The 20,106-nt window shown below is 42.0% G+C and overlaps 1 protein-coding gene across 3 annotated transcripts in view; it reads right to left on the bottom strand.

Moving 5' to 3' along the window:
- MTG1 (mitochondrial ribosome associated GTPase 1) overlaps nt 1-20,106 on the bottom strand; it is a 1,022,130-nt gene that overhangs the window by 192,070 nt on the left and 809,954 nt on the right. For all 3 annotated transcript variants that reach the window (XM_075349124.1, XM_075349125.1, XM_075349126.1), the window contains one exon: nt 485-566. In XM_075349124.1, coding sequence (XP_075205239.1) covers nt 485-566 — 82 coding nt within the window. The remainder of the gene's footprint in view (nt 1-484; nt 567-20,106) is intronic.

The raw sequence follows: 20,106 nt of genomic DNA, 5'->3' as shown, positions 1-20,106 counted from the left end.
CTCGCTTTTTTGGTGTTTTTGTCTACAATAAAATAATTTATCTTTCACAAAATTTGGTGATCCTATTTTCCCTTGTGTTTCGTTGCTCTGATTTCATAGGTGTGCCTCTTGGTCTGATCCCATTTACTTTACTGTAGTGCCCTCATACCTCTTGTTTGTGAATTTTCAGATCATCACTTTATAAATACTTTTTTATAAAGATCTGTTTATTTGTGCAATGTACTAAAGAGAATGGTAGAAAGGGAATTTAGATAGGTATACACAGCTGCTTATTTTTCTGGGGGTATGGGGACCTGACAGGTTTCCTTTTATACTTAATTGCACTGCATTATGTACAAGATTCCTCAGACCTTAGAGGTTTTCATCAGTTTGAGAGTGTTCAATAGAGTAACATGTGTTTTATCAAATGCATTTCACTGCAGTTGTGTGGGTGATGAGCAATGGAGTACTAAAGACACGAGAATTTATAAGTCAACATCCTTACCTGTGTTGTGTATGTTCATTAAGGGTATAAAGCAGATAATCAGCCATTATATCTTCACCAACCAAATGATCAAGAATTGTTCCTGCAATGAGATTACATTTTGAAGACATGAGAAATTGCTCCTATCAAACAGTTGTGGTCAACATTATTGATTGCTTATTATATATAAAAAGTCAATAATCAAAGTATCTTTCTTCAACAAAAAAAGATGACGGTCAGCATATATGCAGTCCGAAAAGGAAAAAAAAACAAAACAAAAAGAGAAAGAAAAAAGTATATGACAGACAGGATTAATATTTAGTTGCAAAACTGGTTGGCAACAATGACTGTCTCCAAAAGATTTGCGCAGTCATCTTGAGACTTTTGCACCTGTTCGTTGGTAATTTCTTCCATTTGTAATCCTTTCAAGCTCATGAATGTTTACAGGGTTACTTTTCTCAATACTAGATTTAAAATCTCTCCAACGTTTTTTCATTGAAATTAGAATCCACTGCAAGTCAAATTAGAACAGTTTATTTTTTAAGAAAGATGTGAAAAATTCCAACTTCTTTAAATTTCCATTACTTATTCAAAAGAGAATTTAAAACTCCATACTAAAAGCAACGCATTTTGTATGCCTGTAAACGTCCTTTATTAAACTAAAGAGTCATGAGACATATTACTTTATAGCAAATGGCAGCAATTCATGCAATGTGGTATATCCCATCAACTGTTCTCTCTGCATCAAAATGTAGTGTATCCACCCTATATCCTGTCCACCGCCATTAACTTGAGAATGGCGGCAGCTATAGGCATAGAAGTGGTGTCTAGGTATAGTAAAGTAGCCATGCGCTACGCAATGAAACACCTATTGCGCCACCTGGTGGACAACAACGGAGTTAGCATTTTTATCTTGAAAACGGAACGAGATAGAGAAAAAAAGTGAATTAAAAAATTGTAGGGCATCATCAATTCAATACGAATCGACACCTTATATACAGAAATGCTATGATATGAAACCCATGATTCCCCCAAAACATTGAATGCTGGTCACGCATATGGCGCTCATTTAACTTTGATGCTCAAAGTGGCCACCGTCAGCTGTAATGCACATCTGGATTCTGGACAGCATACTAGATCTTGCTGCACGTTGTGCAATATGGTAGGTGACACGTTTGCACAATCATCTGTGATACGTCGTCGCAGGTCCTGCAATGTTGGTGGAGGGGTCACATACAACTGCAGTTTGATGTGACCTCACAGAAAGAATTCCAATGGGGTCAGGTCAGGTGAGTGTGGAGGCCACTCCATGCAGCCTCCATACCCAATGACATGTAGGAAGGTCTTCATGAGGTATCGCTTCATGTCCGCAGCCTTGTGAGTTTTACACGCTGTAATCATATCATTTCTGTATGCAAGGTATCGATTCGTATTAAATTGATGATGCCCTACAACTTTGGAATTCACTTTTTTTCTCTATCTTGTTCCGATTTCAAGATAAAAATCCTAACTCCGTTGTTTTCCCCCAGGTGGTGCAATAGGGGGCTTCATTGCCTTAGCGCATGGCTACTGTACTATACCTAGACACCACTTCTATGCCTATAGCTGCTGCCATTCTCAAGTTAATTGCGGTGGACAGGATATGGGTGGACACACTGTATATTGATTGCACTATAAGGAGCCTGAAAATATGTATATCTGAACATCAATCTGATATAATTCACCTCAGAATTTATCCTCCGTTTCAAAACATTTAATAGTGAAACATCAGCAGGAAACTTCATCCTTCCAAATATTTGGTATTGTAAAACTTACGGAGACTATCAGAGGAGGAGACATTAGAAGACTTCAACTAGCACGAGAAGCCTTGTGGATCTTTAACTTGGGAACTGCCACTCCACAAGAACTGAATACACATAAAGAAATAATAATTTTCCATTATTAATGTTATGCTCTTCCACATGGTCTCACTATGGACTTTTTTCTTGTGTTTATCATTCATACATATTTTTGACATATGTGTATCTACTCTATGTGTCTTCAAGAAAAATTATTTTAATTCACTGTGAGTCATCACCCATTTTTTGACAAGTGACTTGTATCCAAGCCCCTTCATGCTGCCATTTGCAAAAAATTATTATGTTTCATGACTCTTTAGCTTGATAAAGGACACTTGCAGGCACTTGAAATGTGCTACTTTTAATATGGATTTTTTAATTATATTTTTCCACAGTTACATAGGTTGAAAAAAAGACCTAGGTTCATCTAGTTCAAACTTTTATTTATATTTTGAATAAATATTCGAAATTTTTTTGAAGCTGGAATTTTTCACATCTTTCTTTGCATTTCCACTTCTGGTCACACACCTGTTCCCTTCTTCAAAGGAGTGAGATGGTGAGCTGGATCATTCCCTTCCCCCTCTTCCTACATTTTTTAAGTTTTAGGCTAAGTTCACACACTGCATTTTTTTGACGCTGCGTTTTTGTGCGTTTTTTGCCGCTAAAAAGGCACAAAACGCACGCACGGCAAAAAACGCGGCAAAAAATGCATACTTTTTACCGCGATTTGGTGTGTTTTTGGATGCGTTTTTCTGCGTTTTTTTATCTCTGCGTTTTTCTACGTTTTTCCAATGCATTGCATGGGGGGAAAACGCAGAAAAACGCAGGAAAGAATTGACATGTCCTTTTTTTTTTTAAGCTCAAAAATGCAGCTTAAAAAAAAAGTTGTGTGCGGACAGCAAAAATGAAAACTCATAGACTTTGCTGGGGAAGCAAAGTCATGCAGTTTTGAGGCCAAAAATGCACCCGAAAAACGCACAAAAACGCACTGTGTGAACTGACCCTAATTTCTCCTTCACAATTATAGTAGCTCATTGAAAGGGTTCTACAGAACAACTTTAGTTATTTTTTTCCTACGGTACTAAGAACTTACTGGCAGGTAGTTCCTCACTGCCTGTGTGTTCTGCCTGGCAAAGATCTCTGATAGTTTCTTTTTTCCCTGTGGCTTCTGAATAGAGGTGAAATGAAAGTGGAGAATTGCCACATTTCCCTCTTAAACACTAATATAATCATCACATTTAATTGTTCTGTTGCCAAAGAACTCTAGCTTGATTTCACCTGTCCATAGCACATTTTCCCAGAAAAACTGGTATTTGTGTATGTAACCTTTGGAAAAGCGCAGTCATTTTTTTGTTTATTATAAATGAAAAAATAGCCAGCTCACATAAAGCGATTGGATACACTTGGAGCATGGACAGCCACTATGACAGCGTGAAAAATCAAAGGGAGAAGAAAAGGTCCAGCCCCAAAATATGATTAAATATTTAAACCTTTATTGAAAAGTTAAAATCCATATCCATGATGAAAAATGGTGGAGATTAACATTATTACCCAGCTTGGACAAAGGATACCAGGGTGCATCTGAAACACATACACACGTGGTCAGAATTGTTGGTAACCTTCTTTTAATGAAAGAAAAACCCACAATGGTCACAGATATAACTTGAATCTGACAAAACTGATAATAAATTAAAAATCTATGAAAATCAACAAATGAAAGTCAGACATTGCTTTACAACCATGCTTCCACAGATTTTTTTTTATAAAATAAAACTCATGAAACAGGCCTGGACAGAAATGATGGTACCCTTAACTTAATATTTGGTTGCATAACCTTTTGAGGCAATCAGTGCAATCAAACAATTCCTGTAACTGTCAATGAGACTTCTGCACCTCTCAACAGTATTTTGGAGCACTCCTCAAGTGCAAACTGTTCCAGTTGTCTCGTGTTTGAAGGTTGGCTTTTCCAGATGGCATGTTTCAGCTCTTTCCAAAAACGCTCAATAGGATATACCGTATTTTTCGGACCATAAGACGCACTTTTTTTGCCCCAAATGTTGGGGGAAAGTGGGGGGTGCGTCTTATGGTCTGAATGTAGGGGAATGGCTGTGGGGAATGAGGGTGCTGCAGTAGAGCGGGTCAACGGGGGCACGAGCAGGCTGTAGCAGCCTGCCGTTACCACATGGGCCCGCTCATTACATATGCACGCCCATCCTCCCGCCCATCTCTCAGCCCTGAAGTTGGCGCTGATAGGTGGGCGGGGTGATGGGTAGGGGGTGCGCGCATAGTAAACAGCCAGCCGTGATCACCCCTATTAACTACAGCCTGGAGTGATCATGTGTGGCTGTATTCACTGCTCCCCGCGCATCATCATCAGCGCAGGGTGCAGTGAATCAGTACACTCACCGTTCCCCTGCAGCACCGCGATCTCCTCCTGATTGCCGACCGCGCTGTGTGGAGACTAGCGGGGCTCACAGCGATGACGTCATCGCTGTGTGCACGTGTCCACACGGCCGCGCTGGCACAGAGAGAAGGAGATCGCAGTGCTGCAGGGAGCGTGGCCCGCTCCACACAGCGCTACCGGCACAGACGGGGAGGAGGAGCGACGCTGCGTGGAGCGAGGAAAGGTAATATAAATGTTTGGGGGTTTTTTTGTGTGTGTGCCACAGGATGGGCGCATATGAGCATGATGATGGGCGCATATGAGCAGGATGATGGGCGCATATGAGCAGGATGATGGGCGCATGTGAGCAGGATGATGGGGTTATATGAGCAGGATGATGGGCGCATATGAGCAGGATGATGGGTGCATATGAGCAGGATGATGGGCATATAGCAGGAGGATGGGGACATATAGCAGGATGGGCTCATATGAGCAGGATGATGGGGGCATATGAGCAGGATGATGAGCGCATATGAGCAGGATGATGGGGACATATAGCAGGATGGGCGCATATGAGCAGGATGATGGGCGCATATGAGCAGGATGATGGGCGCATATGAGCAGGATGATGGGGACATATAGCAGGATGAGGGACATATAGCAGGATGAGGGATATATAGCAGGATGAGGGATATATAGCAGGATGAGGGATATATAGCAGGATGAGGGATATATATATGTATATATATATATATATATATATATATATATATATATATATATTTATAAATATAAGGATGGGGATTATATACAAGGCAGGAGGATCATTACCTGGATGGGGTACCTTACTAGAGAATTTGGGGACATTACCCCCATAACAGTGTCAGAAGCAGATCCTCGCCCCATAACAGTGTGTCATGACCACATTTTTTGCTTAAAATTTTATTTTCCTATTTTCCTTCTCTAAAACCAGGGTGCGTCTTATGGTCAGGTGCGTCTTATAGTCCGAAAAATAAGGTAGGTCAGGGCTCATAGAAAGCCACTTCAGAATAGTCCAATGGTTTCATCTTAGCCATTCTGGTGTTTTTAGCTGTGTGTTTTGTGTCATTATCCTGTTGCAAGACCCATGACTAGAGATGAGCGATGTTCGAGGTTCGCCAATTTCATATTCGGGTGATTTTGGGGGGTGCTCGAGATCGAACTCGAGCTTTTTCCTAAAAGCTCGACAGCTCGAGTTACGTTCGAGAACGGTTCGATGACCAAAAATGTGGCTTTTCACAGTAAGGCTATGTGCACATGTTGCTATCTGCATGCGTCCTGCGTCCCCAGCAAAATCCCTCTCCCTTTCCTACTCACCGATCACGTGCGTGTCGCTCCACGGCTGTCACAAATCTGCGCCGTCCTTTCCTCTTTAGAAAATGGCTGCCGCTTCATTAGTCAATTAGTTATTCCATGCTTTCCCCGCCCACCAGCACTTATGATTGGTTGCAGTCAGACACGTCCCCAAGCTGAGTGACAGCTGTCTCACTGCAACCAATCACAGCCGCCGGTGGGCGGGTCTATATTGTGCAGTAAAATAAATAAATAAATTTAAAAAAAAAAATGCAGTTTCCCCCATATTTGATACCAGTCAGGATAAAGCCGCATGGCTGGAGGCTGGTATTGTCAGGATGGAGAGCTCCACGTTATCGGGAGCCCACTAACCTAACAATATCACCCAGCAGCCGCCCGGAATAGCCGCATCCATTAGGTGCGATTGTCCTGGGGGACGCTACCCAGCTCATCCCGAATTGCCCTGGTGCGGTGGCAATTGGGGTAATATTGAGTTTAATCATGCCAGGCGTCTCCCCGAGATACCTTTCATGATTAAACTGAAAGTAAAAGTAAAGAAACACACAGCGCGAAAAATTCTTTATTTGGAATAAAAGACAAAAAACAACCCTGGTTCACCCCTTTATTAATCCCAAAAATAACCCTCCAGGTGCGAAGTAATCCACACGACACTGTCAGCTATGCTCCCTCAAGATGTAGCAGCACCGTAGCAATGAAGTGACTCACGCGGTTAGCAGAGACTTCAGTCAGCACTGCAGACTTCAAGATTACAAAATCTGCCTAGCTATATTGTAAGAGGCACTAGACTAGTGGATAAAGTGCCCGCCTAAGAAGCATAATGTCAGGATTTCTGGTCCCGGTAAAAAATTTAAATTATTATTTTTTTTTTATTTATAAATTTTAAATTATATTTATTATCTATTTATAAAGTGAAAGTAAATAAACACACCGCGAAAAATCCTTTATTTGGAATAAAAGAAAAAAAAAACACAGTTTCACCATTTTATTAAAATCCTCCAATACCCCTCCAGGTCCGACGTAATCCACACGACACTGTCATCTCTGCTGCAGAACACGAGTGCTCTGTATGAGCTCCAGGTAGCAATCAAGTGAATCATGTGGTCAGCTGAGACTTCAGCAATCCAGACTTCAAGATTAGCAAATCTGCCTATCTTGCACATTGGAGGCAATAGCTGAGTGGATAGAGTGCTCACCTAGGACGCATAAGGTCGTGAGTTCTAGTTTTTTAATTTTAAATTATATTTATAATATATTTATAATTATAATTTAATTATGCACTGAGGGGAAAAGCCGGACATCAGCTGTGAGCGCTCTCTCTCTCTTTCTCTCCTTTCTTTCTCTCTCCCTCTCCTTTCTCGCTCTGTTCTATCTTTCTCTCCTTTCTCTCTCTCTCTACTTTCTCTCTCCTTTCTTTCTCTCCTTTCTCTCCTTTCTTTCTCTCCTTTCTTTCTCTCCTTTCTCTCTCTCCTTTCTCTCTCTCTCCTTTCTCTCTCTCCTTTCTTCTCTTCTTTCTCCTCTTTCTCTCTCTTCTTTCTCTCTTTTTTCTCTCTCTCTCCTTTCTCTTTCTCCTTTCTCTCTCCTTTCTCTCTCTCCTATCTTTCTCTCCTTTCTCTCTCTCACTCCTTTCTCTCTCTCCTATCTTTCTCTCCTTTCTCTCTCTCTCTACTTTCTCCCTCTCCTGTCTTTCTCCCTTCTCTCTCTCTCTCTCCTTTCTCTCTCCTTTGTTTCTCTCCTTTCTCTCCTTTCTTCTCTTCTCTCTTCTTTCTCTCTCTCTTCTTTCTCTCTCTCCTTTCCCTCTCTTTCTCTCTCTCCTTTCCCTCTCTCTTTCTCTCTCCTATCTCTCTCCTTTCTCTCTCTCCTTTCTCTTTCTCTTCTCTCTCTTCTTTCTCTCTCTCCCTTCTTTCTCTCTCTTCTTTCTCTCTCTCCCTTCTTTCTTTCTCTCTCTCTCTTCTTTCTCTCTCTCTCTTCTTTCTCTCTCTCTCTTCTTTCTCAGACCTGGCGATAATCAGCTGATGCGGTCACCTGATGGAATTAGCTGACACTATAAGTCGAGCGGTGAGGCCGGCTTTTTACCGGCCGGCTAAACTATCAGCTGATGCTGTCGGACAGGAGTCTGCACTGAAGTGTGTAGTTTGTTTTGTTTTTTTTTGCACTGATGCATCAGCTGATTGTTTAAAAGCCGTTTATACAATCAGCTGCTGTGTCATGTGATTCAGGCCCTTGAACCTGACACATCATCTGATCGCTTTGCCTTCCAGCAAACCGATCAGATGATATTGGATCCGGATTGGACGGCGCGGGACCCTTGACCCAGGATTACTGCGGAGGGGGGTTCTTTATTTCAATAAATATGGAGTCACTAATTGTGTTGTGTTTTATTTATAATAAAAATATTTTTCTGTGTGTTGTGGTTCTTTTTATCGGTACTAGAAATTCATGGTGGCCATGTCTAATATTGGCGTGCTACCATGAATTACGGGCTTAGGGCCAGTTGATAATTTACAGCTAGCCCTAGCTCCATTATTACCCAGTGAGCCACCCTTCACCAGGGCAGCTGGAAGAGTTGGCTACAGCGCCAGAAGATGGCGCTTCTATGAAAGCGCCATTTTTTGGGGCGGCTGCGGACTGCAATTCGCAGCAGAGGGGCCCAGAAAGCTCAAGCCAACCTGTGCTGTGGATTCCAATCCACAGCTGCCTAGTTGTACCAGGCTGGACACAAAAATATGGCGAAGCTCACGTCATTTGTTTTTTTAATTATTTCATGAAATTCATGAAATAATAAAAAAAAGGGCTTCCCTATATTTTTGGTTCCCAGCTGCGTGCAAATAGGCAGCTGGAGGTTGGGGGCAGCTCGTAGGTGCCTGCTGTACCTGCCTAGAATACAAAATATGGCAAAGCCCATGTCATTTATTTTTGAATTATTTCATGAAATTCATGTAGTAATTAATAAAAAAAGGGCTTCCCTATATTTTTGGTTCCCAGCCGGGTACAAATAGGCAGCTGGGGGTTGGAGGCTGCCTGCTGTACCTGGCTAGCATACAAAAATATGGCAAAGCCCAAATAATTTTTTTGGGGGGCAAAAAGTCCTGCATACAGTCCTGGATGGAGTATGCTGAGCCTTGTAGTTCTGCAGCTGCTATCTGTCTGTATGCAGGAGAGTAGACAGCAGCTGCAGAACTACAAGGCTCAGCATACTCCATCCAGGACTGTATGCAGGAGTTTTTTGCCCACCAAAAAAATGACGTGGGCTTCGCCATGTTTTTGTATGCGAGCCAGATACAGTAGGCAGCTACGGGCTGCCCCCAACCCCAATCTGCCTATTTGTACCCGGCTGGGAACCAAAAATATAGGGAAGCCCGTTTTTTTTAATTATTTCACTTATTTCATGAAATAATTAAAAAACAAATTAAGTAGGCTTCGCCATATTTTTGTGTCCAGCCAGGTACAACTAGGCAGCTGGGGATTGGAATCTGCAGCACAGGTTAGCCCGAGGTTTCTAGGCGCCCCTGCTGCGAATTGCAATCCGCAGCCGCCCCAGAAAATGGCGCTTTCATAAAAGCGCCATCATCTGGTGCTGTATCCAACTCTTCCAACAGCCCTGGAGCCGGGTGGCTTGCTGGGTAATCATGAGTTAATACTAGCTTTGTTTACTAGCTAGTATTAAGCCAGAGATTCTTAATGTCAGGCAACTTTGACCCGGCCATTAAGAATCTCCAATAAAGGGTTAAAAAAAGACACCACACAGAGAAAAAATACTTTAATAGAAATAAATACACAGACACACTTAGAGACTCCATGTGTATTACTCCCTCTTATCCCCCCACGATCCTGCTCTTCTGTCTTCTTTCTCCTTCAACACATGGAGCTCTGCTACATCAGCAGCCCTGCATGTGAGGAAGGACGCTGCTTCCCGTGCAGCCTTTTCACTACGTGAGTGAGAAGGAGCTGCTGCCTGTAAGCGGTGAGGTCACCACTGACAGGTGCGTTGCTATAGCAATGGTGATCTCCATTATTGACCGGCTGTGGCAGCCGGTTAAAAACGGAACGGGGAAGCAGACCGGGAACCCGACCGTGTGCCAGAGCATGTCTCCGGTATATGGAGATACACAAACGATCACCGTGTACTGGAGAGATGCACTGACAGGTCCTAGCATGACACGTCATAGTCATGTGACCAGTCTGTAGCCAATGAGATAACAGACACGTGACTGGTCACATGCTATTTTGACGTCACGATAGGTCCTTTCATCAGTGCTGGTTACAGGACGCAGCGATCATCGGAAGGAATAGCGACAGGAGACAGAGTGCAGGATGCATCGCGTGGACCGGTAAGTGTTATGGCAATGTTTATTAACTGTATGTGAACATTTATAATGTGTTTTTATGTGTTTGTGATTGCCTCCCATTACTTTCAATGGGGTTCGAGAGGTTCGTCTAACGGCTCGCCGAACCGAACTCGAACGCGGCCTCCATTCGACGAACCGAGTCGAACTCGAGCCTCTAGAGGTTCGCTTATCTCTACCCATGACCTGCGACTGAGATCAAGTTTTTGGACACTGGGCAGCATATTTCTCTCTAGATTCCCTCGATATTCTTGACATTTCATTGTACTCTGCACAGATTCAAGACACCCTGTGCCAGATGCAGCAAAGCTTCTCATGAACATAACAGAGACTCCTCCATGTTTCACAGTAGGGACAGTGTTCTTTTCTTGATATGCGTCATTTTCCCAACTGTGAACATAGAGCTGATGTGCCGTGCCAAAGAGCTGTCCATAGAAAATTCTCCCAGAAGCTTTGTGGCTTGTCAACATATAGTTTGGCAAATTCCAGTCTGGCTTTTTTATGATTTTTTTTTCAACAATGGTGTACTCCTTGGTTGTCTACCATGAAGTCCACTTTGGCTAAAACAATGACAGATGGTGCGATCTGACACTGATATTCCTTGAGCTTGAAGGTCACCTTTAATAGCTTTAGAAGTTTTTCATCTTATCCGTCTCTTTGAGTTCTCATCCTTTTTCCTCCTGCAGCCACGTGCAGGGAGGTTGGCTACAATCCCATGGATCTTAAATTTCTGAATAATATGTGCAACTGTAGTCACAGGAGCATCAAGCTTCTTGGAGATGGTCTTATAACCTTTACCTTAACATGTTTGTCTATAATATTCTATAATATTCTTTCTAATCTCTTACTTTAGAGACAACTCTTACTTTCGCTTCCTCCGGTCCATGTTGAGTGTGGTACACACCATGTCACCAAACAGCACAGTGAATATCTATAGCCCTATACACAGGCCCATTGACTGATTACAAGATTGTAAACACCTGTGATGATAATTAATGGACATAATTTGATTTAACATGTCCCTTTTGTCACATTATTTTCAGGGGTACCATTCATTTCTGTCCAGGCCTGTGTTGGGGCTGACGAATTACAAATAATAATTAATACAAATATTTGCAATTATAACCCGGGGTACACTGTGTAGTGGAGGAGTGTTGAGGTGTCTTTAACACTACCTGTGTTACTTTACACAGGAGAGTAAGATATACAGCAATAATCCCTGTTAAACATCACAGGAAAAATGCACACGAAAGGTAAATGTGATAACCTCTGTTAGCTTCACAGAAGCTACACTAAACAGGAATAAACTGAAATGAAGATGTATGCACACTGTGTGAATAGTGTTCCTGCCTAGGCGACCCTCCTAGATGTGGAGCAGACCTCTCACAAATCCGGGTCACAGAGCACGTTAAACCTGCCTAGATGACTCGTGTAGCTAAGGCCCTTGAGCACACTGAGCTTACTCAGACCGTGCCCGAAACTACCTGCCCGTATCACCAAGCCAGTACATGGAGTAACACTATCACGTTACCAGTACTAAACAGAGCTCCTACCTAAGCAGCATGTTCTAGGTGCTGAGTATCTCTCTCGCATGAACCAGACCACGGAACAAAGAGCACTGGGAGGTGTAATGACAGACAACCAAGCACCCATACCTCCAAAGCTAATAATGATAAAACGCACACAGTCATGTTCTCAGACGCTGCTTAAATAGATTAGGCTCCGCCCCAAACAGCTACGTCCAGTCTCAATGACATCACCCACAGCCCAATCAGGTGGGGTCACGTCATCAAGTCTGCTGACACTGGACCACCAATAGGAAGTTGCCACGTCATGGACATTTTTCATCTGTGCATTCGCCGCAGCATTCACTATGTGCTCAGGTGCAGAGCACCCAGCAAGCACCTGCACAGTGCGGGACTTGGCCAGGTGCCGGGAGCGATGGCAAAGCTGAGCAGCAGCCCCCCAACAGCAGCCAAGTCTGAATGGGAGACCACTGGATCCAAAGGTGTCCCAGACTCCGCTTCAGAATGGGAAACATCCAAAGATCTGACAGCCTGTTTCATGAGTTTTATTTTTTTTTAAATTCTGTGGAAGCATGGTTGAAATGCAAACTTTGACTTATGGGTTTTTCTTTCATTAAACGAAGGGGACCAACAATTTGGTCCACGTGTCGAGCGCTTGCCACTTGTGGTTGCAGCCATTTGTAACCAACAATTACTAAATGATATTCACAATTTTTTTTATCAAGAATATGGATTTTAATTTTAAATTTTTAAATATGTTATGATATTTTGGAGTGGGACATTTTCTTCACCCATGGACTATTTTCATACTGTTAAAAAAAAAAAAGTTCAATCTCAAGAGAAATGTCTGCACTCCCTATGTGACAGCTGTATGCAAGTCTCTGACATGAGGTCATTTACAGACCCAACTGTACGAGAAACCCAGGGGATTCGTGACAGCATGCATATAGCAAAATATGTAACTGAACACTGTCCAATCGTGATGTACATGCTATCACGATTTCATTGTATTTACCATGTAGGTGGTAATGTGTCCTCATGTACATGACTCTTATACATTTCGTACAATTTATTATGCCTACTTATATAGTGCCATCATATTCCACAGGGTTTTTACAGACATTGTTACTGGGCAAATGGCTCACAGTCTAACTTCCCTGTCGGGAGGTCTTTGGAGTATGGGAGAAATCCTGGAGAAATCATACATAAACATGAGAGCATATAAACTCTTTGCAAATGTTGTTCTCTGGGAATTTGAACACAGGTACCCAGCGCTGGAAAGCAACAGCGCTAACGACTGAGACACCATGCTGCCCACTGCCTTTATTTGGCAGTCATTCTGAGCTCTCTACAAAAGTTGGGAAATGAAAATGGGGAATTGCCACCTGAGCTGAGAGACAGTCCCTGTGCAGAACAGGCAAGTACTTAGCAACTACTGGATGGTAAGTTCTTATCCTCATAGAAAAAAGAAAGTCACAGATAACACCTTTAACCTGTTGTAGGAACTATGAGGTTTCATGCAATCCTACTTGTTTTATACTTCATGTATATTAGGCTCTGAAATTGAAATTCATATGAATTAAAATAGAAAAAAAATTGATTTTAGTTCATATGCATTTCAATTTCAGAGTCTAAAGGCTGCTTTACATGTTACGATTCTGCATACGATATCGTATGCGATCGTAACCGCCCCCATCGTATGTGCGGCACGTTCAATTTTGTTGAATGTGCCGCACAAATGATTAACCCCTGTCACACATACTTACCTTCCATACGACCTCGCTGTGGGCAGCGAACATCCACTTCCTGGAGTGGGAGGGACGTTCGGCGTCACATCGACGTCACGCGGCAGCCGGCCAATAGAAGCGGAGGGGCGGAGCTGAGCAGGACGTAAACATCCCGCCCACCTCCTTCCTTCTGCATTGCCGGCCGGGAGCCGCAGGACGTAGGTAAGATCTGTTCATCGTTCCCGGGGTGTCACACATTGCGATGTGCGCTACCCCGGGTACGATGAACAACCCGATGTGCAATACATGAGGAATAAATGACGTGTGTGCGATGAACGTTTAAATGTTCAAATCGCAATCGCACGCAGCTGTCACACCCTGCAATGTACCTTACAATGCTGGATGTGCGTCACTTATGACGTGACCCCGCCGACACATTGTAAGATATATTGTAGTGTGTAAAGCAGGCTTAAGGCACATTGTTCAGTGAGCATATCCATATTTGATGAGAGTTCTCTACAAACACGCAATTTGAAGTATGAAAACAACAGCATCCAATGGATTACAGACCATATAATGGTGGACATTAAATTGATACTAGGTTATTAGCAATGAATTGTAATAATCTTTAATATATTATATGGGTCTCATATTTATATATGGTCCAATCATGTATGACAATTATGTACTGTACAATGATATTATCCTGTTATTTATGTGTTATATTATAGTATTACTTTGTAATAGATGGACATTGTGCAACTACGTGATTGACACAAAATAACAAAATATAAACAACATAATATTGAATGTACGTTCATGGTATAATGAAAAATATGTTTAACAAATCGTTTTTTATATTTCTTAAGGCTGCTTTACACGCAGAGACATTGCTAGCGATGTCGCTGGTGACAGCACCCGCCCCCATTGGTTGTATGTAACGGGCAAATCGCTGCCCGTGGCGCACAACATCGCTAGGACCGGTCACACATACTTACCTGCCTAGAGACATCGCTGTGGCCGGCAAACCGCCTCCTTTCTAAGGGGGCAGTTTGTGTTGCATCACATGGCATCCGTCCAATAGAAGCAGAGGAGCGATGAGTAGTCGAAATAAAGTGCCGCCCACCATGTTGCCGGAGGACGCAGGTACAGTGTTGTTCCTTGTTCCTGGGGTGTCACACGTAGCGATGTGTGCTGCCTCAGGAACGATGAACAACCTGCGTCCTGCAACAGCAATGATATTTGGGATTAGAACGACGTGTCAACGATCAATGATTAGGTGAGTATTTTTGATAGTTAGTGGTCATTCGTACGTTTCACACACAACAATGTCGCTAACAAGGCCGGATGTGCATCACAAATTCCGTGACCCCAACGACATCTCGATAGCAATGTCGTTGCGTGTAAAGCCCCCTTAAGTCCGATGTGCCTTCTGGCACGGAACTAAAACACATACATTACAACCCTTGGTGGTGTGCATGCGCTCTCTTCTGCCCCTCAAACTTCCATCTGTGTGCATCACATGACCGCTGGTGGATTCACCTGCGTTCCAGCGCCCGCAATACGGAAGTGATTTTAATAGAGGTGGGCAGTCGGAGCTCTATGCGCCACAATCAACCTAGAAATGCACAGGTTCCTAATCAAAATGCATTGTTTTTATTGGTTACAGGTAGTTAATATAGATGGCTTAACCTCACCCTGACATGCCTCTTTGAGAAAGCATTAGTGAAACGTACGTCAGAGGTGGAGGGACACGCCAATGCTGCTGAGTATAATAAGGTAATGCCGTATTCACTGTTATTAATTTTACTAATAGACGTTTTTCTACAGTATTGTCAGTACGATCTTTTGCTTGTGGTTTAGTGATGCCATGTCCGTGGTATGTATGTGATGTGGACAATGTGTTAAATATCTGATTCACTACAGAGATCTCATAGGAGCACAGCCAGCTGGCCCCCTACTTAGCGATACCAGGGCATATAGCCGCGGCTTAGTGCTTCTTCCCTCACATGCGGCTATATTACATGACGGGTCACATATACCCAAGAGTATTTTGTTCCATTTGCACACTGCACTTTCATTGGCTCTGTGAGTGTTATATATGCTTGGCAATCCATGATACACAGATCCAGTTTTTAGTGGATGCGGTTTTAAGGATTAACATCCTATAGCTTACTGAGTGCAATTTATTAACTGCTACATACACATTAATTTGTGTTTATAAATTAATGGATACGGACAATTGACCTTATCAACATTTTTATGTAATACTATATATATACTGTATATATATATATATATATATATATATATATATATATATATATATATATATATATATATATATATATATATATATACGGATACCAACTGCATAATTACAACTCATCACAATAATTGGTGGTTTAATAATCAAGATCATACATATTATCAGCCTCTGCAATTTGGTTGATGTCCCTCTTGGTGGCTCCCTGTTTTCCACTTTTTTGTGTGTTTTATATTTTTTCACAATAAAATTACATTTGATTAAACATCTATGGTGCAATCGCATTAATTGTCCCTAGGATTGGATTCCTTTGGGCATGTTGTTTAGCTAATCCTCCTAAGATAGCCTAATCTAAAAAAAACCCACTCCAACTTCCAAAAATATTAAGCTTTTGGGTTGATTGAGACAACTTGCCTAAAAATTCTGCACATGGTGTACACCTCTCAATGAAATTATATTGGGATGTAGTTAGCATTTTTAACTTATAGGTGATTCACAAAACGTTATAACATTTAGATATGAAAATGAAAATTACATTTTTTTCCCACTAAAATATTGCATTAGCACCAAATTTATCATTTACACAAGGGGTAATAGGAGAAAATTTACTCCATAATTTGTTATGCAATTTCTCCCAAACACAGTGATAACCCATGTGGTCAAAAACTAATGTTTATGGCAAAACTTGGAAAGCAAATAGTGATTTTAAATTTTTGGAACTCAAATTTATACACAGCGTTGCACTAGTGCCAAAAAGGCATAAAAACCACATGTGACCTGATCTGGCAATTTAAACTGAATAATAAATTAATCTATTTGTGGATTAAAAATGCTGACCGCACCAATTGCACAGAATTTTATAAGATTGGGCTGTGAAAATGATAAACTTAGCATTTTTCAGCTAAAATTTAACTTTAGCCTCACAATTTTAACTCACAGAGAAACTGGACATGACAATTTGTTATGCAGCTTTTGCTGAACGTGGCAGTACACCAGTTGTGATTGTACACTACCATTTGAGCACACAGTGGGACCAGATGGGAATTTGCGCTACTTCGCTTTTAGAAAACAGATTAGTTATAGATTGTAGGCTCCCTAAGGTGCTAGATCAACAAAACCCCAAGTGACCCAATATTGGAAACTTCACTGCTTAAGGCCTAAAACACACTTCTGCATAAAAAACGTACGTGTGACACATTCCATTTTTTGGGTCCATGTTCCGTTCTTTATAGGCGTTTCTCTGGTACGTATGACATCCGTGTGATGGCGTATGCTTTCCGTGTGTACGTGTCTGATGTCCGTGTTGGTGTAAAATACGTACGTGAGGTGTCCTTGTGATATCCGTTTCTAATGATGCGCTTTTCTTGAAAATGACGTAGACAAAGCATCATCATCAGATACTGGTGTGTTTAATTGGAACTAGTTGAAATGCAGGATTGGTAACATGTGTTGGTGTTTATTTGATTAAAAACGCACACGGACGATACGTGTAGCACACGGACATGCTACATGTGCCGTCCATGCAGGCACGGACCCATTGACTTTAGCGGATCCGTGCCTGCGTGTTGATGGCCAAAAACGGACATGTCGTCCATGTAGAAAAACGCACACACGTACTTACCACACGGACACACGTTCTGTGTGATTTTACGCGTGTGTGACATCACCCATAGGGTAACATTGGTCTGCGTGTCTCCGTATCTCCGGTACATGCAAAAACGTACCAAACACGTACCGGAGGCACGGATGTGTGCTGCAGGCCTAAGGAATTCATCTAGCAATGTAGTGAGTATTTTGAACCCATATGTGCATCACAGAATTTTATAACAAGGGGGAAAAGAAATATACATTTTAGTAAAAATCTAATTTTATTATTAGCTGCAAATTTTTTAGTTAAACCAGGATTAATGACTAAAACGGAATCCCAAAATTTAGTGCACAATTTCTCCCAAATGCAGTGATACCATTAGAAACTCAAAGCAATATTTGACTTTTGGGGCACAGATTTTGATAGAATAGTTTGCAGGTGACATTTGTAGAGTCCCTAAGGTGCCAGAAAAACTGAAAAATCTTAAAGGGAACCTGTCATCAGATTTGTCTGTCCCCTATATGCGACCAAGAGTAAACCCTCATATACATCATTCAAAATGCTGTATAGAAGTACCCAGGCTGATCTCTATAACATAAAAACAGCTTTTATTATACTCATCTGGGGGGGCAGTTGGGTCAGATGGGTGTGACTGGTGTTGGTCCGGTGCCTTTATCTTGCTTCCATTGCAGTCCTCTTTCCCCTCTCTGTGTGAATGACGCATCCTATGTCATCCACACAGAGTCCTCTATTGCAGAGGTCCCCAACTTTTTTGCACCAGGGACCGGCTTTAAGCAAGACCAGTTTTCCATGGCCGGGTGGGACATGGGCGGAGCTTTGGTCATATGGGGGTGGGGTTATGGAGGGGTGGAGCTTAGTGTATACTTATAATATAATTATGACATTTATAATGAGAATGTGATTCAACTTACTATAGGTTCAGAATAAGTGGGAGCACTGGGCTTGTTTCCCTGGATCAGTGGGAGCACTGGGCTTGTTTTCCTGCAACAAGACAGTCCCATCTAGGGGTGATAAGAGACAATGAAACCCGAAGTGTGTTCCTTATGTCCAGTCTACTTCGTAATCTTGTTTTTGCTGTTATCATGACAGAAAACCCAGTTTCACAAAAATAGGATGAATGGAAGCAGAGTTTTCAGTGCTTTTGTGGCGATCTCAGGATATTCTTCCTTGACTTTAATCCAGAACGTTGAGAGATTTGAAGTCTCAAACATACTTTTAAGGCTACCATCATTTGCAATCTCAAGCAGTTGGTCTTCTTCAAGCACGGACAAGGTCAATTCACCTGGCTTCTTCACAAGCCAAGGAATCCATTCCTTCCTAGTTCGTGGGTCTTTTGTGGTCGGAAAATAGCGCTCAAACTCTTCTGAAAGCTGAGATAGGTGAACATGCACCAGTTGGGAGAATGAAGGATCAGACTCGGTCTCTTCCAAAATTCCTGCTAATGTTTGAAACATGTCAAATATCCCTGTTCTCACTCGCCGTCCCCACACTTCTAGCTTGGCTTTAAACGCAGCAACTTTATCTGCCAACTTAAAGGCAGTTGTCATTCTCCCCTGAAGTGACAGATTAAGTTCATTCAACAAGTTGAATATGTCACATAAGTAAGCAAGTTTTGTGACCCATTCCTTACTACTGAAATGTAGAAAAACACGAGAAAAATACGGGGGTTTCTCCTAGTGAGACCAAAAATGGTCACAAAATAATGCACAAACAATCAACCTCTTGAAATATAAAAGGAATTTTTATTGACAACAATTATTTATAAGAGGAGAAAGTACATTTTATTATAATTTACATAAATAGAATGAACCAGGTAAAGACGGGAAAATACCGCGACCCAGACACGCCAGATGACGCACAGATGGGAAAACAGGAGTACGTGCACTGATTGAAAAGAATATATAGGGCTGGATATAGTCAAAAGACAGTCCAGGGCTAAATATCTGCCAAAAGCTCATTAGAGAAAATCTAAATAGATATTGTCAAAAATGACAAACATAAAGGGGTGTCTGCAGATAATGATATATATATAATAATCTAGATCAGTAAATATATGCAGAACAAACCCCAGATAATCAATATCATCCAAAGAGCTAATGAGAGACAAACAGCCAAAGTCAATCAAAGATATTAGCATATGCAAGATATAATGGGATTAGCCCTGCCAGACAAATACAAGAAGCCTGACTTAATGAATGAACAAGGCAAGGATTAGCAAGATACTCCTGTTTAAATAAACAGCTGAGTAAAGACATTAACACTCAGCATAGCACTGATGCCACTAAATAGCATATATCAGACCATATAAGGACGAACATGCTCATATAAATAATAAAGAGCATGAACTTCAGTAGACACCAGGCAAAGAAAGCTTACCCATCTGTTAATAACAACCCGGCGTGGCGTGCTCCGACGCGCACGTTTCGTGACCTTCCTCGGGGAGCTGCGCTACAGCTGTGCAGTGTGAAGGGGTTTAAAAATGACGCCACGGTGTTTGATTGGCGCATGGGGAGCGAAGACACAGGAAGTGGCGTGCGTCATCGGGTCTCCCAGGAACGACGGGGGCATGAGTCATGTCGTCACATGACACGCCCACGT

The sequence above is a fragment of the Anomaloglossus baeobatrachus genome, chromosome 5, assembly GCF_048569485.1.
Source record: "Anomaloglossus baeobatrachus isolate aAnoBae1 chromosome 5, aAnoBae1.hap1, whole genome shotgun sequence".
Taxonomy (NCBI): Eukaryota; Metazoa; Chordata; class Amphibia; order Anura; family Aromobatidae; genus Anomaloglossus; species Anomaloglossus baeobatrachus.
The sequence above is the reverse complement of the archived record's forward strand: the minus strand, read 5'-3'. Positions and strand labels throughout refer to the sequence as shown.